At 29.9% G+C, this 25,567-nt stretch overlaps 2 protein-coding genes across 4 annotated transcripts in view; both read left to right on the top strand.

Moving 5' to 3' along the window:
- HisT (Histamine transporter) overlaps positions 1-5,699 on the top strand; it is a 75,931-nt gene extending 70,232 nt beyond the window's left edge. Inside the window, exons 4-7 of the mRNA XM_088188648.1 lie at positions 1,045-1,247; positions 2,009-2,223; positions 2,294-2,399; positions 4,032-5,699. Coding sequence (XP_088044774.1) covers positions 1,045-1,247; positions 2,009-2,223; positions 2,294-2,399; positions 4,032-4,193 — 686 coding nt within the window. The 3' untranslated portion in view covers positions 4,194-5,699. The remainder of the gene's footprint in view (positions 1-1,044; positions 1,248-2,008; positions 2,224-2,293; positions 2,400-4,031) is intronic.
- A 3,011-nt stretch (positions 5,700-8,710) lies between these two features.
- On the top strand, positions 8,711-22,762 carry LOC148239394 (sodium-coupled monocarboxylate transporter 1-like). Of its 3 annotated transcripts, none has more exons than XR_015808862.1 (16): positions 8,711-8,803; positions 8,871-8,920; positions 9,009-9,265; positions 13,583-13,742; positions 13,815-13,880; positions 13,952-14,003; positions 14,511-14,578; positions 14,643-14,797; positions 17,730-17,870; positions 17,999-18,107; positions 20,866-20,981; positions 21,052-21,194; positions 21,260-21,387; positions 22,001-22,176; positions 22,279-22,504; positions 22,570-22,758. XR_015808862.1 is itself a non-coding variant. In XM_088181153.1 (16 exons), the coding sequence occupies exons 3-16, from the start codon at positions 9,057-9,059 to the stop codon at positions 22,630-22,632; spliced, it is 1,806 nt and encodes a 601-aa protein (XP_088037279.1). In that variant the 5' UTR covers positions 8,712-8,803; positions 8,871-8,920; positions 9,009-9,056; the 3' UTR covers positions 22,633-22,760. The 3 variants fall into 3 exon arrangements, 2 of the variants coding, with proteins under 2 accessions (XP_088037279.1, XP_088037270.1); XM_088181153.1 differs by having other exon boundaries at positions 8,712-8,803; positions 20,872-20,981; positions 22,570-22,760; XM_088181144.1 differs by lacking the exons at positions 8,711-8,803; positions 8,871-8,920 and having other exon boundaries at positions 8,982-9,265; positions 20,872-20,981; positions 22,570-22,762.
- Positions 22,763-25,567: the final 2,805 nt, after the last annotated feature.

Below are 25,567 nucleotides of genomic sequence, written 5' to 3'. Positions count from 1 at the left end.
TATAAATGAAACAAAGTGGAATAAAACAAATATTATAGTTTTAATTTTGCTCTTATGCGCCCCACAGATTAAAAACAACTAATAAAATATTTTTTACGTATATTAATTTAAACAGCAAATGGACGTTTCGCAACTGTTAAATTTGAACGAGAGCCATGATAGTAAACAAGTACCAAAAATTAATGCATTTGGCAATTTATAGTGAGTTACAAAATACAAAATACTATGTTTTTTAAATTATAAATAAAACAATGATTTTAATTTTGATCTTATGTGACCCACAGATTGAAAATCATTGATAAAATTATTTTAGCATATTAACCAATACATGATTTTTGCGCATGCGCCAAATCATTTCTGTGTATAGATGCAAACACGGCGGTGGCAGTGATAAAACCGACTTGTTGCAAAAATATAATTTATTAAAAAGACTGGTTTTGTAGAATAAAGTAATATTTATAAAAAAAATATTTCTTAGAAAATTTCTGTGTGCATAATTAAATCAGTACTTTGGTCCACATACAGAATCTCAAAAAAAAAATACTCAAAAACTTATGTAGTTTATATTTTATTTTCCAAGAATTAATAAAATATACAGTGTATATATTATATTATTTTTTCTCATTGCCTTCCATCAAAACCCTTACTGTAACTCGTTTCTCAAATCTTGAATAATATACACATATAGCTATAATACATTGTCGGTTAGGTTAAGCCAAATTTTTACTTGTCTTATATGAAATATATGTTTTATTGCTGTTTAAGTTCGCTTTCCGTTGATTTATATCGCAAACGATAGTAGTACACAAATAAAAACTAGTATGGTATAAAATATAATCTAGTATTAAAAACACATTTTCACTCATGAGCCGAATACAAAAAGGGGATGCGAAGATACCCTTTCATTTATTTCGTTTCCCCGGCTGATAAACAAGAATGAAAAGTTTCGGGAACTGTGCCAAATTGCCGGGGCATGTGTCGACCATTACGGTGGCTTTTGTGTATTTGTAATGTGGCGCATTGTTTACTCTTATTTGTTTTCAGTTTTTAAAGCTGCCCCGCCGACGCCTCCGTCTGCAGCTCAAGACAATCAAAACCCAATGGTTGGCGATAACTTCTTCAAGTCCATCAAACGCTTGGCTTGTAACAGAAACTATATTTTACTGTTGATATCCTACGGAATGAACGTCGGGGTGTTTTACGCCATCTCTACGCTGCTCAATCAAGTCGTCCTCACTTATTATCCGGTATGTTATTATGTATACAATAAACTGATATTCAACTGCACGTCACACGCAACCGTAATAAATTAAAATTTACTATAAGTTAGAATTAATTTGAACTTAGAGCCATCATGCTCTTAAAGCGTCATGATATGTTTGAAAAAATACATAAAATACATTTATATTTAGTGAACCCATAATCAATTGCTAACATTCCAGTAGGTAACTCTCTGTAATTTTAACTTCAGAATATGCATATATTCTAGCATCTGGCACGGACCCAACTTTTTTATGCATCGGTTGTAAATTTTTTTTAAATACTCGTACAAATTTAATTTTCAACAAAACATCACTCGATAAAAATTCTCCAGAAATTAGCAAATTTCAATAGAAAAAATAATTCTCGATTTGGCATTTTTTTCGAGAAGAAACAAAACCCATCAAAATATGTCAGCAAAAATCGTAAAAACTTAAATATAAATTAATAAAAAGTTCAATTTATACTTATTAGATAATTCAAACATGCATCAAAACCATTAACCAAAAAATATTTATTTAATATATCTCTTTGATAACGCTTTCGTAAATCACTTTATAAAATACTAACGATCGCGATCACGTACTTACTGTAATTATTATCATTGTCACATCAGCATAAACATACATACAACCCTCTTTTCTGTTCCGGAAATATAATAGAAAATTCAAGACAGTATATTAAGCGAACATGAATCAGCATAACATCCAACTCTTCACCTTCGTCTCATTTAAAAATCTAATTTCAGGACGCTCACGAAGACGCCGGAAGAATAGGTCTAGTGATAGTCGTCGCTGGAATGATGGGCTCGGTCATGTGTGGTATTATATTGGACAAAACTCACCGATTCAAAGAGACTGCATTTGGAGTTTACGCCTCTTCTGTGGTCGGTATGGTGGTTTATACCTTCACTCTGTCACTTGGTCACATCATAATCGTATACATTAGCAGCTTTTTACTTGGGTGAGTTTCATTAAATCGATAACGAAATAAAAATGAATATAGTTTATATGATTAACTTTACTTTTTGCAGATTCTTCATGACTGGATATTTGGCAGTCGGTTTCGAATTTGCCGCTGAAGTAACGTATCCTGAACCTGAAGGAACGACGGCAGGAATCTTGAACGCTGCTGCGCAGGTAATATTTTTTTTAATTTATCTTATATTAACGCAGGTATTATTTTTATAATTATTAATGTCGACAAACGCTAGTAGAGCAACAACACGGTTTTTTTCCGCGTCGTTCCACGCATTCAAAGCGGTGATAAAATCCCTTAATCTATACCGACTTTCAAAAAGCATTCAACTTTCGTTAAACAATTTCAAAAAACCATATTCTTGTGGTTTTTTCGAGTAAGTAAGTTATCGGCGTCATGTGCGAACTATGGCAATCGTCATTCCGATGAGTATTTTGCTATTTCTGGAGTACCACAGGGATCCAATCTGGGTCCTCTGCTCTTTTTTTCTTGGATGCCAGTCCACCACAAGCTGGAGGCCCGCCATCTATCATCTGGAAGAGACCTCTCGGGCTATCCGTCTGAGGTAAGGCGCGAGGCACTGCCTGGGACACAAAAAGCATACCAAAGTAACGCAAGCAAGCCAAAAAGGTATGGAACAGCTGATCCAGACGTTACACGCTGGGTGCCCACCCGAAGGGTTGGATTCGTATAGTCTTATTACCGGTAACGGCAGTGGTGCCCGCTATGGAATCCATCTCTGCTCTTTTTTCTCTCTATTATCGACACACATGCAGTAATTGATAATTCAGGATATTTATTATATGCTCAGGATCTGAATTGTTTCATGGTATTCGCACAGATTCAGATTCATTATCTTTACAGAAACACCTAGAGTCACTGTAGAGGTAGTCGATCGACAATCTTATCTATTTATTTTAATAATTTATTTAGCTAATATAGCTAAATTTTATACTAAACAAATTTTAACTGAAAATACTTATGATATAAACATAAACAGAAAATAAATATAGACTTAATATTCTAATTTATTTAACCCACTACATTTTTATTTTTCCATTTATTTCTTAGCCAGTTTTATCTTGGTTCTTAATGAAATGAAATAAAGCGATAAATATTGAACATTTTTTTGGTTAAATAGCAGGCGCGTACGGTGAGATACATTCCCTTTCGCTCGCTCGCGTGTTAAGTGACGAAAGTGAGCGAAAGATAAGATCGTACGGAACGCATGTAACGCACGCCATTATCACTCTCGTCACTTAAAAAGCGAGCGAACGAAAGGGAATGTATCTCTAAAAATATATACAAAATTTATTACAAAAATATAAATATTTTAATTTTTATTAAGAATAACATTAAATTCAACTGTATTTATAACTTAATTGCTGCCCTAGAGAGTAACGATCGCGTTCCTTATTCTTGCCCGTTACGGCCAGGACATCGGCGCTTGAGAACGCACGAACCATCCAGCTTATCAAAGAACTTGCTAAACCTGTCATGATGGTCAGATTTGTAATGAAAAAAAATATTGTAATCTAAAACAATGCGTTTTATAGTTTTTTTATTTAAAGATTATAATAATTAGAGGAATAGATGTTTAAATAGTGGGTAAAATTAAAACCTCTAATAAGTTCGAGGATGTTTTCGGCGATAGCTACGAGGAGCTGGAATAATTAATATGGGATCACAATTTAAGAGTTTAATTTAATGTTTCGTATGCATTTTAATATTATTACGTATTTATGTATTTAATATATTTTACTGATTTTTAATATTTTTTTTGTATCTTACAGGTCTTTGGAATTATACTCACAATAGTATACGGGTATTTCTTGGATCTATGGGGAGACGTTTGGGCCAATATTGCCCTTTGCATAATTTTAGTGACGGGAACTATCGTCACAGCAACAATCAAGTCAGATCTTCGCAGACAAGCTGCTCATGGAGCTGCCTAAACATGGAGATTTATTCTATTAAAAAATGTATAAAACTATTTTCGTTGCCGAATTTTGGCGATATTTAGAGGCGATGCGGATGCATTTTTCGAAGGAAAATGAGTCATCGACTTGATGACATGATATTCTGTTGATCTTCATATCGATAGGGTTCGAATTTTTCGGTTTGTCGTCCAAAGTATTGAATTAGTCCTGCGGGCAACGTCACAATAAGACTTTAAAAAAACATATTTTTGAATCGCATTTCTCGTTGATATAATCGACTAATAAATTAAAATAAATGCGTATAAATCTGCCCCATATAGTATAAAATCAGATGGACTAAGATAATATTTTGGATTTTTTTAATCTTAATATAAAGCGTCTATTCTTAATTTTAAAATTAAAAAAACATATCGTTTATAAATTAAACGTTATGTAAATGTACATAGTGGTCGAAATTATGTTTATTCGCGATTAATATATGATCATGTTTACTGTGATTAATTATATGTACATATATATTTTTTAAATGTATATATGTATGTTTGTATGTGTATATGAAATGCCGTTTATGTCTAAAGTGCAATTAAAGGAGCGAAACTTTGATTCATACAAATAACTAAAGTCAAAAGTACATTACATTCCAGTAAAGAGAGCAACACCACTACACTAATTAGTTCTTCGTGAATTGATAAGCATTTGTATTATTACTGTTATATTAAAAGGATTAAAAATTGCATCTTAAACAGAAACGACCGTATATGCATAAAATATATCGCATGTATATGTAGTTTTAAACAAATAACTATGATTAGTTCCTTACTAGATTTTTTTCTTAACGTATTTATAATGGCGATTGAAAATATAATTTATCGACCTAGAACTTTGCGTGCTAATTAGTATTCATTGGTAACTTTCATGATATATAATAAAAAAATTCAATCGTGCTAGAACCATGGTGTGACAATAAGTAAAGCCTTTTAACGTAAAAGGAATATATATATATATATATGTATATGTATAATATAGTAGAGAAACAAATTGAAAAAATGATAATTATAGAATAATATTTTCTTAGACCTAGAAAGGTGTTTATCAGTATTATTATATTGTTATAATTTTGATAGATAAAAGTCAAAGAATTATAAATTGTACCATTCCATTTACAAACATAAACACATACAACGATTAATTAAAATGTTATAATTTTAGCATGGCTATTTTTATAATCGTATTATTGCGCAAAGATAAATTATATTAATATATATATATATACTATTATCTGAATAAAAGCCAATAGTTGATAGTTATATTTTTATAGTAAATGTAATTTAATGTTAAAAACGTTTGTTATGTATTATTGACAATTTCCCATAATAATGTGCCAAGAAAAGTACATAGCTAAGCTATAAATACCGGCTGTTAATATATGTTAATAATTTATATAATATTTGCTTAAAGCGCAAAAATCCTGATATTTTAATTTTTTTTTATTTCAATGTGTTTTTATATTATCAAAAAAAATCTCGATGTTTTATATTACATATTCAGTTAGTGACGCAATTAAAATATTTTTAAATATATACATATATAATTAATATATGTATAATATATACGCATACGGTATTTCCATTGTTGTGATAATAGGATAATTTAAGATAAAGCTTAATTTGGAAGATGTTACCTAAATTCTCATACGTTCAATCTATACATATTATATATATTTACTACCACGCACCTTCAAATGTGTATGTTGTTTTAGAATCTCTATACTAATATATGACAATAATTTTTTTCGGATTTTATAGTGCGTATTAATCTATAAAAATATAATACACGTATTCAATAACTATCCAAATCTTATGTATTGTGGAAAAACCACGTTAAAAATGTCTTGTAAAAGTGACAATAAATTGTGTTTAATGCTATAATTATGTACATAATCCCTCATAAAACGCGATTGGGTGTCCACTCATGAAGTTAAAAATAAATGTTTTAATGAGGAATGATTAGGTACATATAATGCAATAAAATACACATATATTCAATAAGCTTATATATGATATATTAAATGTTGAAGACTTACATTAAATCGTATGTAAAAATTAATAAAAATATTTATTATACGATATATACTGTTGAAATATTTTCTGAATTAAAAAACTCAGAAATACTTCAGTAAACACGCCACAAAATGCATTCCATGTTATTTGATATAAATATACGTATTATTTTATGTTTTGATGACTATTGTTAAAGTGAAATAAATAACAATTATTAACTATTCAGTATGTACAACTTTTTCAATACAAATCCAAAAATATATTATACTCTTATAAACTTGTATAGCTGTAAACGCTTGCCAAATTTACACTATGTATTTTAATAATGATTCTTAAATGATATGACAATAAATCGATGGAAGCAGGTCTATATGTTAATATAATAAATATATATATATATATATAATAAAACAAAAAAAAACAGTATATGTATACAAATATTTGATGATGAAAAAACAATGATTTTAAATGTTAAAAATGTAGAAAATAAAATACGATTAAAAATTATCAATGGATATTTTATTATTACAATTCCACTAATTTCCATAAATTTGATTCCTAATTTATTTTTGTAAAAGTCGCATTGTATTATATGTGAGAAGATTTATTTTTAAATCCCATAAAAATCATTCGTAATAAATGGTTCCTGATATGAAAATATAATATAAGGTCAGAAGACAGAGGACGCGGGTTCGAGCCACTGCAGCAGACTCAATTTTTTGTTTATAATAATACACTAATATTAAAAACATTTATTGAATATAAATTGTAATGTGTAGCGACCACACACAGATGCCCACGTTCAAAAGGGTGACCAAAAACGATCATTTATTAACAATGAAAACAGTCAAAAAGTAAGATAGTCGGAGGGTGAGACAGTGAATCAGAAGCACCAGCAGCCACTCGAAGAGACTCGTCCCCACCGACAGACGCGAAGAGACGACCTGAAGCTCGCGAATCATCGCCGCAAGAGGAACTACCTACTGACACTCGCTGCAGACAGTCACAAGAACCCTGAGGATCATCCACGGACATCATCAAGTTTTGCCGATAATCGTCCATCGCACACATGTAAATATTGATATAAAAAGTCTTACTAGATTCCACATAGAGTCTCATTGGCTACGAGGTCAATCACCCTAAGGGTTCACAGCCCCCTAAAAATACATATAAAAATGTCTAATTAATTATATAGATGTCACGAATTATCCGACTGAAAAGTGTGATTATTAATACGTATAAGTATTCAATATGTCTGATTGACTTACCTCTACACCTACACGCCGTTGTAACGAATTGGGATTACGCATATCGGGCTACAACGTAAGATAAAAGACAGTAAAAATATATTAAATCACATTGGAATACATTTTCACTGCTCGGTTATCTAGCATTCATTTTAATAATCATTACTCTGAGTGATTGATAAATATAAAAAATATAGTAATGATTTTAATTTTTATAAATTTGTTCAATTAATGATAAGTAATGATTAGTGTATCGAACGTATATCCGTATCGTGTGCTTTAGAGCTAATAGTAGGGGCGTAAACCTGAACCATCTCTTTCTCAATTATGAATAATGTTTAAAAATATAGCTTTCAAACTGACTATGTTAACGCAAATAAGGTATAGTGAAAATAAAATTCACTAATCGGTATTAGTGAAATTATATGCTCCTCTCAACTATCATTTGCAGGCGTAAAATGTCGATTTGCCTGTTTTTTAAAAAAAAAACTGTTTATTACTATTAAAATATATTAAAAATATGCAATATGAGTTTTTAATTATCATGTTGACTAATTATTAAAATAGTGCTTATTTTCGACAAAAATAAATAAATTTGACAGTTGCTAAGCGTCCATTTGCTGTTTTAACCTACGCCTAACTTAAACGAATTTAATAACGGTAAAATGGTTAATTTGTTGAGGTTAGGTTTGGGTTTAAACAGCACGGAAAATGCAGTGGAGAGTAACAACTAGTGTTTTTTTAATTATAAAGCTAACTGTAGACAATCATCCCCATGATTAATTTCTTTAAAAAAATATGATTCAAGGGCAGCACATCGCCTGTTAAGGCCAACATGTGCAAATCAAAACATAACCTAAATCTTGACCTAATGAAAATTTTAAAACTAGATATATTTTTAAGCTTTCATTAGGTTGAGTTGGGTTAAGTTAGTTCGTGTAGGTTATGTTTGGATTTGGACAGCAAATGGATATTTCGCAACTGTGAAATTGAGTTTCAACGACAATAGGGCAACACAACACTTATTAAAGTTAAAATAGTTTTAAGATGGCCATACTTTTGTGCAATATTTTTTTCTAATCTTCCGTTTTAAGCGGAGAAAATCTGTAGCAACTGTGAAATAACATAATGTAATAAATAAGCTTCAAGCAGGTCATGTAACGTATTGGAACGGCGTTCCGGCACCATTTTTTACTATATTTTTAATGAAATTAACCGTGTCTTTCTGTTTTTATACACTTGTACGCCATTACACACCACGAAGAGTAATTATGATCCATGCACAATATCTTATGAAATAATATACTCCGTAATTTATGTAGGTTTAAATAAGAACAAGGACACTAGGAAGTTACTTAATATAATAATTTCTTTATACTCTTAAGGTTAATTCCGCCCGTCACATACAAACACACACACACACACACACACACCGGTAAATAAAGAGCGCAATTTATTAATCAAGCATTCTGGGTGCTGTTTGATCAGGGCCCTCTGTGTTATATTACAATATGTCGGTCCAGCAGTGAGGACACTTGTTGCACACTGAGTCTGGGATACGAGCCAGCATCATGGAAGGTCAACGAGAAGTTTCTGAAGTCGGTGCCACCCTGCAGAGGTTCGGGTGGGTGGACTACGTGGTGTTCGTGTTAATGCTGGCGATGAGCGCCTTCGTCGGGGTCTATTGGGGCTTTATCAAGAAGCAAAAGTCTCAACAGGATTACTTGATGGGCGGCAGGAACATGAAGGTCTTTCCGGTATCCATGTCCCTCGTGGCAAGGTATTTATACTTTGTGTTTATGTGCTTTAAACTAAACTTGAGTTTAGCTAGAGCTTTATAAGTCCATAGGGATGTATGTCATGCTCATAATAGTTTTACCATTACAGTCCAAAGACATGCATATCATGCTACATAAATTTTCTATTTTTTTAAAGCCATTTTCAATGACTTGATAATAAAATTTCAAGTATTTTATTTTATTCGTTACTCAGATATACTTCCATTTTTTTTCTTGAAATTGTTAAATTACTAAAAATTCATCGTAAAATCTGTTAATCCATTGATAGATTTTGAAAACAATTTTTTGGCAAGTCTGTACCAGTCGCTCAAAACCTAGACGTGTAAATTGTTATACATGGTGCTCAATCTAAAAAGTTTTGTTTTTACATTTACGTACATATTTTCTTTAAATAAATTAAATTACTGTTTTTAATTCAACTCAATATTTAGACAAAATATTTTGAGAGCATTAAATTCCAAATCGTGAAGTTGATGTTGACAAATCATTTGTCATATATTTAATATTTTATGCCCTATTGTAAGTCGCGATGATTAATTACGCTGAATGATTTATTTTAATCAAAAATAGTCTTTCAGTTGTACGATTGATTATTGCGATACATTGTTCATGCTGAAGGATATCATATATAAAGGGTGATCCAACTTCATTTCTCCAATTTTTTTAAACATATATTGGGATTTTTTTATTATTCAAACATTTGTTCGATTTCAGTAATTAGGAAAAATAATATCAATTAAATGGCCACCTCTGGACTTTTTGCAGCAGATGTATTTTTTTATGGCTTTAACCTACAATTCAGGCGGAATCTCGGCTATAATTTGGTGGATGTTGGGTTGTAGATACTCCAACGGCGCTAAGTCGCATAATATAGCCGGCCGGTTGCCCCCCCCCCCTTCTATATTTTGGCCAGAAAAATATTAAAAAAACTTTCACTAACTGACCGTGTTTTGCCTCCCTCCCCCTCCTTAAAAAAGCTGAAATGACATCCCTGATTCTAAATCTAAGATTTTTGGGTTATCCCTCGAAAAATAATCTATCATAAAAATATTTTTTAAAATATGATATTCTAGTGAAATAACAACGGAATACATTTTCACAGGTAGATATAAATTTGTACCAGTGAAAATATAATTTATCTGGCAGATGCTAGTAAAATTATATGACTTTTCCATACATAGTGATATACATACATGTTTACGTACTTTATTTATTCATATACAATTTATATTATTATTTATTTTATTAATTTATTTAGCTTAATAGCTAATCTTTACATCTAACAAATTTAGTTAACATATATAAAAATATATAAAAAATACATAACAGAAAGAAAAAATGAAAATATACAATAATAAAGTCTTAATATTATAATTTATTTCTATATGTACGAAGGTGTTTTTTTATTCCATTTATGAAACCCGTTATATTTTTGCTGTTTCGGATTTCTCTTGGAAGACTATTATATAAATCAAAACCTCCGTACATAATTCCCCTAGCCGTACTCGTTTTCTTATACTTAATTTTCTTTAAATTTTCTCTATTTCTAGTATTATATTTATGTACATCTTTATTTCTTATTAAATACTTATTAAAATATTTTGGTAATATATTATTTTCTAACTTATATATAAATACTAAAACATTCATACTCAATATTTCTTGAACATTCAACCATTCTAATCTATCAATCATACTTTTACAATTAGTTAATCTATTTTTATTTAAGATTACTCTCATTGCCCTATTTTGTAATTTTTGCAACATTTGTTTATCTAATTTATTTAACATATTTAATAGTGTTGCACAATAATTAAAACCGTCGCAGTGGGAACGCTCGTTACTGAGCGTTCCCACTGCGACGGCGCCGACATGATTTTATTGCTTTTGCCGTGAATTTTTGACTTCTGAGAAGTAATAATTATTTTTTGCGCTCTCCTATTGGTCAAAATTTGGTTTAGATGTACTTCATTCGATTCTCACTCGTAATATTGTCATAAAAAGTCCTAATATGAACGCTAGATAACTGAGCGTTTCCTCTGCGACGGTGACGACACAATTTTATCGATTTTAACAGGGTCGCCCTCTTAATTTTGCTAGAAAATGCATGTCACTTAATGAACTACTACACATCTGAAATAAATCGGAATATTAAAAAATAGACCACTGACTAACCAACTTTTGTCTCCCTCCCTCTGCATTTGCCACTTTGAACACGCGTGATTATTGACAGCTGTCTGATTTACAGTGCTGCTTACATATTAAACTCGAATTTGATCACCCTGCCAATTCTACACTATATTTAATTTTCTAAAAACTATATTTAACTAGTAAGTTAGGTCTAACACAAGCAATAAAAAAATACGCAAGGGAGAAGTTGTAAGATATAAATTAACGTACAATAATATGATGGTATTCGCATGGCAGGATAATAAAAATCGTTTTATTCAAATATATTAAATTCATATGCTATGTATAAAAAAACTGTTAAAAGAAAAACAAAAGAGATGTTTATAAACGTAATTCAAAATCATATTAGGTAATCCCGGAATTAATGTCGTTTTTTTAATAGGCAACTTTGGCTTAGTATTTTTGGGTCCAATGAGCAGTGAAGACGTGCGTTGTAATTTTTTTCTTCTCTGTGATCCTTTGCCTTTCTTTTAAACAAAAAAAAACTTTTCTACCCCATTTACAAACAATGGCAGAGACGTGTCCTTCGGAAACACATTTAAGAAACTGTATGCTGTTTTCGTTTCATTCAAAAAAAACTGCGACAGAAGCAACAGAATGCATTTATGACATTTACGATGATATACTGGACAAAAGAAAGTGCCAAAGTGGGTTCAAAAAATTTCCAACGGGCAATCTCGATTTGAAGGACGAGCTTCGAAGTGGACGGCCCAGTCTAGTGGATAGTCCAGCTCTAAAGGCGGAAATCGAAGCAAATCCGATTATGACCATTGATGAATTATCGAAGAAAGTCGGCACATCACGGTCGAACACCCATCGTTATCTTGAGAAACTGCGAAAAGTTAAAAAATAAGGTATCTCGGTTCCTCACGCGCTCACCGACGCAACAAAGCTCAACGCCTCAACACATGCAAAATACTGCAAGAAAAGCAACATTTTACCCCGTTTCTCCATGACTTTATCACCAGAGACGAAAAATGGGTTCTTTATCATGATATAAAAAAATAGAAACAATGGTTAAATCGAGGTCAAACCCCAATTCCAACACCAAAACCAGGACTACATCCTCGGAAAGCATTATTGTGTGTGTGGTGGGATTCGAAAGGTGTAATTTATTATGATGTTTTAAAACAAGGGCAAACTGTTACTGCAGCCCTCTATTGTGAACAGATGGACAAATTAAATACGACGTTACAAAAAATTAGACCTGCTCTTGTGAATAAAAGTAATGTCATTCTTCAACATGATAACGCCCAGCCGCATGTTGCCGATATTACCCGTAAAAAAATCCAGGACCTTAGCTGGGATGTTTTATTGCATCCACCCTATTCTCTGGACTTGGTACCGAGCAACTTTCACTTATTTCGCTTTTTAGAAACGCAATTAGGGAACAAAAAATTCGACAATTCGACAAAAACTGAAATCGGGTCTTTCGGAGTTCTTCGAATCTAAACCAAAAGCCTTTTATGAATAAGGAATTTTAGATCTAGTAACAAGATGGCAAAGAGTCGTAGATAACACTAGAAATTACTTTGTATTAAAAAAATATTAAATAATTGAAAAAAAAAATAAGTTTGAGTTTTAATAAAAAACGACATTAATTCCGGGATTACCTAATATCTTCATGTGTAAGATTGCTTCGAGAAATACGATGGATAAATATAACCAAACATCAAGTATAATTTATAAATATGTAAGTAATTTTAATGTATAACATACATAAATATATTTAGTGTTTCATATATCAAAGTAATAAAAAATACCATGCGATTAATAATATAAATAAATAATACGGTATATTATTGTAAAAATCTTTATTAATATAAAGATTTTTAAATGATGCAGAAAAATGTCTAATTATGCTATATCAAAATTTTGTACTTTTTTCTACTATATTGTTTCCAACATGTAACGTGTTAAATTATATATTTTTTATAGATTATATATTTTTTTTGTCAGAAATGTAAAAAAATATTGGACAGTAATGTTATTTTTATATCATAGAATCCCAGATAAATATACATAAAAAATGAAATATATATATATAAATAATAATTAAAACTATTAATGTTTTATTCAATCAATTATATGTTCAATTTATTTTTTAGTTTCATATCAGGAATAACCCTACTCGGTGCTCCAACAGAAATGTACATGTATGGCACACAATATGTATTTGTGGCTGGAGGTATAATAAGCATGTCTTTTGTAATGGCAAACGTTTATTTGCCAGTTTTCCACAACATGGGATTGATCTCAAACTACGAGGTATTTTTTTTATATTTATATTATTATTACAAAATAATTTTAATATACACATTAATTGATTAAAATTTTCAGTATTTAGAAAAGCGATTTGATAAACGGGTCAGGTTTTTTGGATCCACGCTTTTTACAATAGCTTTAGTAAGTTAAATTTGTAGTTACTAATGATTTTTTTTTATATAGTAATTATATATATTAAATTCGTTTTTTAGATAGCATGGCTACCAATCGTTATATACGTACCGGCACTCGCATTTAATCAAGGTAATTTTATTACAACAATTTATTTCTAAACGCAATATAATGCGACACCTTGCCTCGTTTCGTTTTACGACTCTCGCAAGATTTTCTTTTAAAAAATAAAGCACTGAGAAAAAAAAAACGAATTGAAATTTTACGATCCCTCATATGCCGTCAACCTATTTTCTCTATACAGTCCCAAAGAACACCGTGAATTTTAGTATCTTGCCACGATATCAATGCAAATTGCTCCTTCTAGGAAATTGCTTGCGCCTGACTCAAGAAGAATTACATAATGAGCTTTTTCAAAATAAGCAGATACACTGTAGAGCATCAAATAAAACTCTTATTTTATTATCAGCATCTAGGATCTATTATATCCCTTCAGTCCTTAATGTCTTGCAGAGTTTAGCATACATAGATTGTTCAAAGAGTTTCTGAATTTTTATTACTTATTTTAAAAATCGCGCTAAAAATAAATACGTATTTATTTTAAGCATATGTTCAATAATTATTATACATATTTTTCAGTTACTGGTGTTAATGTTCACGTGATTACACCAATAGTTTGCCTAGTATGTGTTTTTTATACTAGCGTGGTAAGTTCCTCAATTTATTAATAATTGTTTATAAATATTATTAATACTAATAAAATATTTATAGGGAGGTTTGCAAGCGGTTGTATGGACTGACGTAATTCAAATTCTTGTCATGTTTGGAGCTATGATTTTAGTGACAATCAAAGGCACGTTAGACATTGGCGGCATTTCTGTTGTTTGGCAGAGGAATTGGGACAGCGGCAGAATCGAACCACCAAAGTATGGATAATTTTATAAACTTTTACAAACAACTAAAAACTATTCTATGTATTACGGGTAAAAATATTTTTTGCCTACGAAGTACATTTACGAATTTTTTAGAAAATGCTATTGTAGAATCCTGTTACTTAATACATATTTTTAAAGGTAAGCATATTCCTCCAAGTCTTATGTAGCAAAAAAACTGTAATGTATCATGGTTCTATTTTTTCCGTGATCTAAAATATGAAGAAAAATTAACTATATAGATAACTTTAAAAATATTTTTTCATCTTATATTAAAATTTAGTATACTTTTATATATTTTTAAGACAATTTTGTATGCTAATTTGTAATTCTAATGATCAGTTAAAATATGTTTTTTAGGTGAAAAAATATTAATTAAGAAATTATTTGGAGAAAGGCAATGCACTTATGTATAAAAAAATATCTATAACTTTTATGGTCTACAAAAATCTTAATTTTGACGGTATTTTAATTGTGAAAATAAAGTTCTAGTCGCTAAATTGATTGAAATAAGAAACAGTTAATTATTTTAATTTCTTAAAAAGTTATCGACTAATATGTTTATCGCCTTTTCGTCTTTGTTTATTACTAAAAATGGGTTAAAACTAGAGTAACCAAAAATTCGTTATTTTATTTAATTTTTAATACTTGTTCATACACGCAAAATTGTTTTAATGATACGACAAAAAAACAATGAAAAGTACCCAGAATTTTTTTTAATAATAAGTGTTTTTTAGTTTAAATATGTACGAAGATTCATGTTAATTTATCCTGCTGCCAAAAATACCATAAACTACTTTAGACAACTCGAATTTAAAAAAAAATAAACTTATTTTTATTTATTTAAAATAGATTTAAATTTACCATTCATTAAATGAGTCCACAGCTGCACAATACTAACTAATAAATATGAGTAATTTATGGAATTTCGGCAATTATAGAGAGTTTTTTTTTCTTTTGTTTGTCGGCTATAAGTTTTTATGATCAAAAAAATGAAAAGATCACAGATGCACAATATTAGCTTGGGAACATAAGTTTTTATGGTATTTCGGCAATTACAGCTTGTTTTTTTTTTCATTATTTTGCATTTTAGCTATTATTTGCTATGGCCATGGCTTTTAAAAATAACATACGACTAAAAAGATGAATTGCATAAAACAAAAATAGGTAAAATTTTGTTGTTTATACAAAAAAAAATTGCGTAAAACAAAAATAGGTAAACTTCAATTGTATAAAATGCAGAGCTACATCAGAAAAAATAAAGAAATAAAACACATTTTGATGTTTTTAGTCACTGAAAATTTAAAAATATTCAAAAATAAAAATATTATATGTATAGTTGGACATATATTTGTACAATAAATTGTTAAAAAACTTTTTCAAAAATTATTCACTATAGTATCTATTAAATCTGTATTGCACCATAATCATTAGTTGTGCATAATCCTCAAAATCTGTAAATTCTGATAAAAAAACTTTATTATATCGCGCTTACTTAATTTCGTAGAGGAGATTGGTAACCAAAGGGTGAAAGAACATTAGTAATGTGCCAGAGTAGAATGTATTGTTCAGCTTCTATCCTTTCTAAACAAAGAGTAATTTTATCATAAAAGTGATTAACGTCTCGGAACGGATGTGCTATTAGGTGATCACTGCAATATTTCTAATTATTAACGCAATTATTTAGTCACGAGATCTCTCTTTCATTATTGTGAATATACATGTGTGGCTTGACTTTGTAGACAGATTGATCTCTTTTTTCGTTTGTGTGATATGGTTGTTAGGAGCACCTCTAAATCATAAAAAATTGTCTAGGTGGTCGAAACCTCCATAATATAATACCCTACAACAGGGATATTCAACCTTTCATAGCCTTTGGAACTCTTTTAGTTTATAATATTCTTTAAAAGTGTTTCTCAAAGTTTGGTTATCTACTTAAGATTCACCTAAATATTATTTTGCTTAATACGAACAACTGTTTTTGTAAAATAAAAAAAAAATACAAATAACACAAATAAAAATTAATATAAAAAATCATTAATGACTATGCTGGTCTGTTTTTTTCTTCTGCATCTAACCTGTTTTTTATTTAGTATTTTTTGCTGCGTACAGATAGAAAGATCTTTCATAGATATACGTTGATAAAAAACGATGTTAAGTATTTTAAAGCTCGTGTAACAATATCAGGATATTCGTTCATAATTTGAAGCCAAAAATGTCTAATATCAACGTGAGTGAATGTCGTTTTTAATAAGGAGTCGATTGATTTACAGTTTTTATTATTAATGTGTTGTTCTCTTCCTTTTACCAGAAATTGAGAAATACCACAATATTATTTTGTCATTTTTATTGAGATGCGCGTTTTTGATTCAATCTGCCCAAAATGTATATTTCAGAATTGTAGTGTCAATTTTATTTTGATATTTGCATAAGTATTGATATTTGCTAAGTACATTAAAATACGCAAATATATTTGCAGATATAATACAATTTAATTTACTATAAAAAAAAAACGAAAAAAGTAATATAACGATTGAATGAATTCTGAATATATAATTCTGTTATTGGATTTTTGACAAGATTATTATAATAAGTAGGAAAATTAGTAACTACAATTTATTCTAAATTGTGTAATGTAATCTATAAATATCATCTCTCATAATCAATAATAAAAATCATACACTTCAAAGAAAAAGTGGCGAGAGGCGATAAATTAAAAAAAAAAAACATAAAAATATAAATTGACGAATTCTAATTATCGAAATCATATTTTAATCATAAAAAATAGCACCTACTTTAAAATTAATTTTAATATGCAATATAAAACGAAAATTTTATATGACATTTATTTTTCAATTACTCATATCCTATACTTTGTTGTGTATTGCATTTTCTTACATCTTAAAATATTTGTTATTCTTTTCAGTTTTGATCTCAACCCCTTAACCAGGCACACGGTTTGGGGTCTCTTCATCGGCGGTTTTTTCTACTGGTTACAAACGAACTCGGTGAACCAAACAATGATGCAGAGATATCTGGCTCTTCCAAATTTGAAATCGGCTAAAAGGTTACTATTTAGCATTCAGGTCGCGCGATCAATTTTTTCACCGCATCGTTTCCGAGAATTGCTCGCTTCATGCCATTGACGTTGACGAGGGGTCAAATGAAATACAGTAGTTTTTGTTAAACTTACAGAGCTGTGGCGCTTTTCGTGGTCGGCATAATATCTCTGGTCGGATTCTGTTGCTATTGTGGAATGCTCATATTTGCCAGGTACCACGACTGCGACCCTCTATCCACGCAGGTTAACATTTAATATTTATTTTTTATGACACTCTTTATTCAGATGATAAATGTATTTTTTACATATATGTGCATATGTAGTAAGACATATAAATATTTTCTCTAATATTTTTAATACGCAAATCATAATATTAAAAAGTGTTATGGTGAATAATAATATTTGATCTATCAAGAAAATATACTTTTACACTTCATAAACAGTTTATAATGGATGTTATCTTTAAAAAAATGATAGCATCAAAAACATCTGTACGATCAAAAATCAACCCTGGATATATTTACTTTTGTGTTTCAGCAAATGTTGTAGACAAAAAATGTGCTAATAGTACAGATACAATCTTAATTAAATATAGAATTATTTTTAAACTCCTAGTTCTGTCTAGTGATTTGATTAGATTCTACTGCTAAAATTTATCGTCAATTTTTTTATGTTTATGACAATAACATCATGGCGTTAAGTGGCAAAATGCTTTATTAATTACAATTGCAAGCAAAAAGAAGATAACAGCTTACTGTCACTCTAAATTTATTTAAAAATTACAAAATAAAATCGTTTTGCTACATGTAGTTTTAACTACTCTTAACCCTTTTAATCCAAGAAGTCCGCCGTACTTTTTTCGATATATTAAAGTCTTAAATCATAATAGAAAAAAACGATATTAATAATGATAAATTGATTTTTTATATATTATAATATATAATTATGAAAAAATTATTTTTCACCAATGATTTATCGTTGTTATATATTTGTAAAATGTATATGTTAACCAGGCGCGTATGGTGAGTGAGATACATTCCCTTTCGCTCGCTCGCATGTTAAGTGACGAGAGTGAGTGAAATATAAAGGCGTGCATTAAATGCGTTCCGCACGCCCACTTCTAGTTGATCGTGTTCCCGTATGGGCCCCTCTAAGACAAATTTTGTTGTCTGCTTCTTTTTGGTGTGAATATGAATTACAAAAGCGTAGTGATTTTTTTAAATAAATTGCCAATGCCCTCTAAGAAATATTAAAAACAGCTGAAGAATCAGCAAAAGAATCTCGAATGCATGCATTATTTTTCCTCAAGGCAACTATTTTAATCCTTTCTGATTTATGGAACGTACTTTGTGACTTGAGCTGTTAAATGGTTTTCCACGGTGGTGTCCCATTTTAACGGAAAAAAAACTGTTAAAATGGTTTATTACGTGCCGAATTATCCTTTTTATTATTAAATAGCATGAGTTTTGACATTTTTTTCATACAAAGAAGAAAAAAATCTGATTTTTTTATTAATTTAAACAATAATATAATGGTTATTAGTATGTTCGAGTCTTATAAAAGCTTATTTATACAATTAAAAAATAATTTCTGCTACTTTGACGCAAAAAAAATAATTAAGAACTTTTATAAATATTTTTTGAATACCCTGAACAAAAATAATCAGAAAGAGCAAGGTCTGGATAATATCGTGGATGCACAATAGTACGTAAATTCAATTATTGTTTCATATTGAAAAACTACTCCCTTTCAGTCTAATCCTTTTAAGAGCGATGTTTTATTTTGTTAATTGATCACAATCACCTTTAACTGTAATTGTTTGATTGCGTTCCAAAAGTTTATAATACACAATACCTTCGCAATTCCATGAAACACAAAGTATTACCTTTTGGATGGAATTACGCTTTCGTTTTGAATAATGATGTTTGTATTTTTCGTGTCACATTGTTGTAGATAACCCATATTTCATGTCCAGTTAGCAATCGATGCAAAAAACAATGCTCTGTGTTGCAACAGATGTTGAAACACAGTCCAATTGATTGGTAGCTGACAATTGGGGAGAAGGCAAAATTTTATATTGATCTCACAATAGTTAAGTGTTATCTCCTTGGTATTTTAAAGTGAAGCAGTGGAAAATATAACCTTCAACTTAAGACCATCAGGCTTTGAAGGTCGCCAAGTATGTAATTTATTCACGAACAAAAAAACTTTTGACCAAAATATTTTAAATCACCTTTGAGTCAGTCGAATTTTAGTGGCATAATACACATACACGTCGCAAATGTTTTTGATTGCCAGTGTCATATATTGACTTTTTCAAAAAATATCATGGCTCTCTACTGTTCAAGATATTAATAAATAAATACGATGTGATAAGTATCTAACTTTTTAAATAACCCTTAATATTCCATATATTTCGAATAGCAATATAACTAAGGTAATGAGACGTACTTTTTTGTTTTTGAATAAAAATTTCCTTTTGGAAATTTTTGTTCAAAGATAAAAAAAAATGTCTTTGAACAAAAACCTCATTTTGGAACTCTAGTAACAATTTTTTCCCCTCAAAATAAATCGAAGATGACATTAGAACAAAAATTTCCGTGATAGCTCTTGCGGCAATCTGTTCTTCTTTATCCTCCGAGGAGATGGAATGTCAACAAAAAATTCAGTGATGATCTTTTTTATTAGGTCCAATAGAAAATTGTCCTTCTTTGTCTTCGAACAAAATGATCCGAAATGGCCTTTTATTTTTAGTGTCCTCCTTTGATATTTTAATAATCTGGTCACCTTAATATAACAAATGCTGCCTCTTCAACTTTGTTAAATGTTTTACGAAGTAAAAGATTTAATTATGACTTATGTTAATTTTCCTGATATATTGTAGAAATATTTGTGAAAGTTATTCACAATTCTTTAAAAAATAATATAAAAAGGTTACTACTTAATATAAAATAATTGTTAAGTGATCTAAAATGTTTAAAAAATTAACTACATCTATTAGTTCTAGTTGGCTAAGGCTAAAGACCAACTTTTACCATTATTGGTGATGGATATCCTGGGCGAGTTTCCTGGTTTGTCGGGCGTTTTCGTGGCAGGAATATTTAGCGCCGCATTGAGGTACACTATATTTATTTATTTATTACTAATTTATATACTTTTTAACTTTATGCTAATTTATTTTTTAAAGCTCATTATCAACGAGCTTAAACTCAATGTCGGCCGTCGTCCTTGAAGATTTTTATAAACCTTTCTTTAATCAACCCTTATCTGACAGCCAAGCGAATATTCTGATGAAGACTGTCGTAATCTTAATGGGATTTTTGTGCTTAGGTATATAATATATTTGCATAATATTAATGGTAATTTATCTATTATATAGTATGATTTTGATATAGCTCTGGTATTTGTTGTGGAAAAATTGGGAACTGTGCTACAATTAACCATGACTTTCGAAGCAATCACGAATGGTCCTCAATTGGGAATCTTCACACTCGGTATATTATTCCCATGGGCGAATGGTAGAGTAAGTACATTTTTATTACACATATTACATTTATTACATATTAGTAAAAATTTTATATATTTTTTTACATTCTTTTTCACTACATTTTACTCGTGTTCATCAGATAATTTAGTAAAAAAAAACGACTCTTATTTATAGCTGCTTTGAAAATACGAAATACAGTGCTTTGTCTGATATAATTTTCATCGTAAGCTCTGCTTTTTTTTATTAGAATATTAAAATTTATTCGATGTTTATATGGCAACATCATATCTACAACTTTACTGATTTTAGTTACTCGTACCAGTTGAATAATCAACGAAGAAAACACAAAACTAGTTAAGGTTAACTAAAAGTTTTATATTTTACGTAATTTATTTAAAATACATAGATTGTTTTAAATGTATTAATTTAAATATAAATATTTATGAACTCTTGGAAAATATATTTATGTTGGACAATATGTTTCTTAATCTAATTCTATTAATATAAAAATACACTGTTTCTTTATTTATATAATAGTAAAATAATATATGTTACATATAATTCTTACTTTATTTTTCCAAGTACATAAATATTATATATCGATCAAACTTATCACTATATTATATGTATATTTTTTATACCCATTTAGGGTTCACTCATCGGTGGTATATCCGGTTTGGTAGCAATGTCCTGGGTATGTCTTAACGCTCAGTTCGCAATCGCCAGTGGAAGAATAAATTTTCCGCACAAACCACTTTCGACAGAGGGATGCGCATACAATTTCACAATGAAAGAGACTCCCATATTACCCACGGTCCAAGAATAGTGTGTTATTGCGATTTTTTCATGCAAATATCTGCACGAACTTTGATGATATCTTCTCGAGATATTTCCATACAATTCTAATGAAATTATCTCATATTTTAGCGGTGAGGTTTTCGTCTTGTATCGCATCTCTTACATCTGGTACACAATGGTCGGAGCCGTCGTTACAATTGTAGTCGGATTAATTGCGAGCTGGGCTTTACACCCAAACGACCCCAGAGATGTTAACCCTGAATATCTGGCGCCGTTTTTGAGAAAAATCATAAAACCGAGGCCCAGTTTGAGCCAACAGCCTGGAAAGAGGAATATCATACACGCCTATGAAAGGGTCTGTATTAAATTATATTAAAATATCATTTTTTTAATAAAATTTATGCACAATATTATTTTCAGACCCCAGAAGGTGTCAACATTCCGTTAAATGTAAAAAGTGACATAAACAAAGATGTCGCTTAATTCAAGTCGCTGATTTTATTAATTTGACAGTTTAATTAATAATGATCAATACTTAATACAAATGATTTTAATATCATAATAACGTTAAATTTATTATAGTTCAAAAATTAAACAATTTATAAAAAAGTCGTACTGTTTATTTTTTCAACAAAAAATTATACTATAATATTTTAAAAACATAACAGATCAGTTGTGTAAATCGATGACTGATCACCTAAAAGTCTGGATTTGAATTCCATATGAATTATAATGTAATAATAATAGCTTTACACTTTACACAAAAATATATATAAATTTACAGGACCATTAGATACATTTATACACAATGTGTCGATCAACTGTGTGTACCTGGATGAGAAGAAGTATTCAGATTTTCAGGCCGAAGGGGTGTGACTTTGCAGCCGGAAAAATATGGTAACAGTTCATTATTAAATTGTACAATTTATCAAAGTGAAATAGTGACAAGATGTGAATATTTTGTCTCGAATCGCTCGATCGTCTCATGATGTAACAACGTACAAATCTCATATACTCTTGATTCGAGTCGTCACTGGCGAATCAGAGATGCAGAAATTGGTTGGCCAATTGCATCGCTATTTTAAACAATAGCGGTTTTTACGCCAGTAAGACGTGTTGTCTGTTGCACCTTTGTTAACAAAAGTGCAGTTTTTATGGCAATGTTATATCTGTTAATGCCATTGTTGCAGTTGTTATTGTTAGTTAAATGAGCAGTTTTGGTGTTGCCGTACTCAATCTAGCCTTTTCTTTTATTCCTTTCTCAAAGCTACATCAAATGTAAACCTTTTCCTTCCGCTTATCGTTTGTGTTTATATTCCACCTTACGCTCTAATGAGTTTTTTAAACGATTTCTATTAGATTTAAAGTGTAAGAGTTGAATTTTTTAAGTGGGTATTCAGGTTTTTCGATGTTTCTCATATCTCGATTTTCTCGTACTTTTTAAGAATGTTTATAAATAAAAATATATATGTTATATATAATATATTGTAGTATGTGCTTATAATAATACAGTATATTATTGTAGATATCTTTATATTATTAATGAGCATAGGGTGATTATTTGTTATAATAGAGACGAATAATCTACTTCGATTGATTACAGAGAATTTCGGGCGTCCGTATTTCTACCCTAGAAATAAAAACTGTTTCTAATATTAATATTTTAAACAATACCAAATTGGATTATTGAAAAAATAAGATTAAAATCTGCGCATAGACAAGCCCCCATACATTTTTTCAATCTGCTGATTTCTACGCGAAAACGTTTTTTCTTATCTGATTATTAATATGATTATAAAGCCGATTAGAGTAATTATTTTAATGCCATTTAAATACTGATATTTGTAAGAAAAACAATTTCTTTATTTAACATAATCTTATTTACATATGCAATTTTAGTAAATGTACATTTTTTTATAGTTATGTTTTTGAGAATCTGTGTTTGGTTAGAGGAAAAGTTGGCAAAAACCTCCTATTGAAAATATTATCATTGATTTTTTCATTGTATTTTCAAACATCTGGTACGGACCCATCATTTTTATACATTGGTTGCAAAAAAATATTAGTGTAGAAATCAGAATGTCGATTTGGCATTTTTCTTGAAATAAATATAAAAGAAACACTTGAGCATCTAAAAATAATGTGACCTTTTGTGCATGTTGCATTTTTAACACAAAATTAAAGTGATTTTTGTAGCCTGTCTTAATAAATAAATTAAACAGATATTATATATAAATATAATATAATTTAAAACAAATAAAATTCAATAAAACTTGTATTTAAACGTCAAAGACATGGCTGTTAACGTACACTAAAAAATTTAGAAGAATGTAAAATAAAGGACGTAGATGTACCAGACGTAATAAAATATGTGACTCAAATGATCCAGCAAAAAGGTTGAAATTCACTGATCCTGAAGGTCGAAGAAAGAGGGGACAAGGTGACGGCAGATTATTTTACATTGGTAACTGGAGAGCCGTCGTAAAGGATAAAAAAAATCTTAAGCCATTAGAAGCAGACTGAAATAATTTGTAATTCGTGAAAATGTATTCACTGAGAAGTTCTCCAAAAATAAATTTAAATTGTTCATCTACATAGAACAGGTAAATAAAATTATTTTCAATGCAATGCTTGAATTTTTAATTACTTCTAACGAAGAAAGGTACAAGTTGTATTTGCTATCCTCTCATAACTTCTTAATTGCTACTTCCAGAAATGAAACGAGCACCTGGCAAAGAGAAAGGGTTCATTTCGCCAAGTAGCCTTTTCACTTTAATTAGCTTGCGCTGCATTTAAAAATATGGAATTAAAATAATGCCCGGAAGTAATAATTGTGATTTTAATGGGTCACATCCACAGGAGGGTCGGCAGGATGCGTTTTGAAAATCCTTCAACATTTCGATCGCGTCAGGCCAATTGATGCCGACGTATACAATGGAGGACGGACAATAAATTACAAATTACCGCAACCGTGCAATGTCGCCGATTTAATATGAAAATTGTCGACCATTTGAAGTGTCGGAACACACTGTACTATTTTTATGTGCCATACTTTACTATTACGACATGACCAACATCAACTGCACGTTCGAGCAGAGGCAACCGTTGAATATAAAAATCAATTTATTATAGTTAAATCAAAATAGGAAGATCTTTTACAACCCTATTATAAGCAGAAACAAATACTCGATCATAAAAAATATTACAATATATATAGTCAATTAAAAAATGTTTAGACTAATTTTTTTTGTGTACCAAACAATCATTTAATCTATGTAATCTCATATAATATATTTAATAGAGCAACTCAGAATATGGCCTTAAAATATAAAATTCAACATCTTAAAATGCATCCTCCAATTATTTTTTTCTTAAGTACTTTTCGTACAGAAAACAGTGGGTATGATTAAGTTTTTTA

Source organism: Plectrocnemia conspersa, unplaced genomic scaffold (assembly GCF_051122295.1).
Source record: "Plectrocnemia conspersa isolate PC_06_02 unplaced genomic scaffold, ASM5112229v1 ptg000001l, whole genome shotgun sequence".
NCBI lineage: Eukaryota > Metazoa > Arthropoda > Insecta > Trichoptera > Polycentropodidae > Plectrocnemia > Plectrocnemia conspersa.
This window is presented reverse-complemented; position numbering and strand designations above follow the sequence as displayed.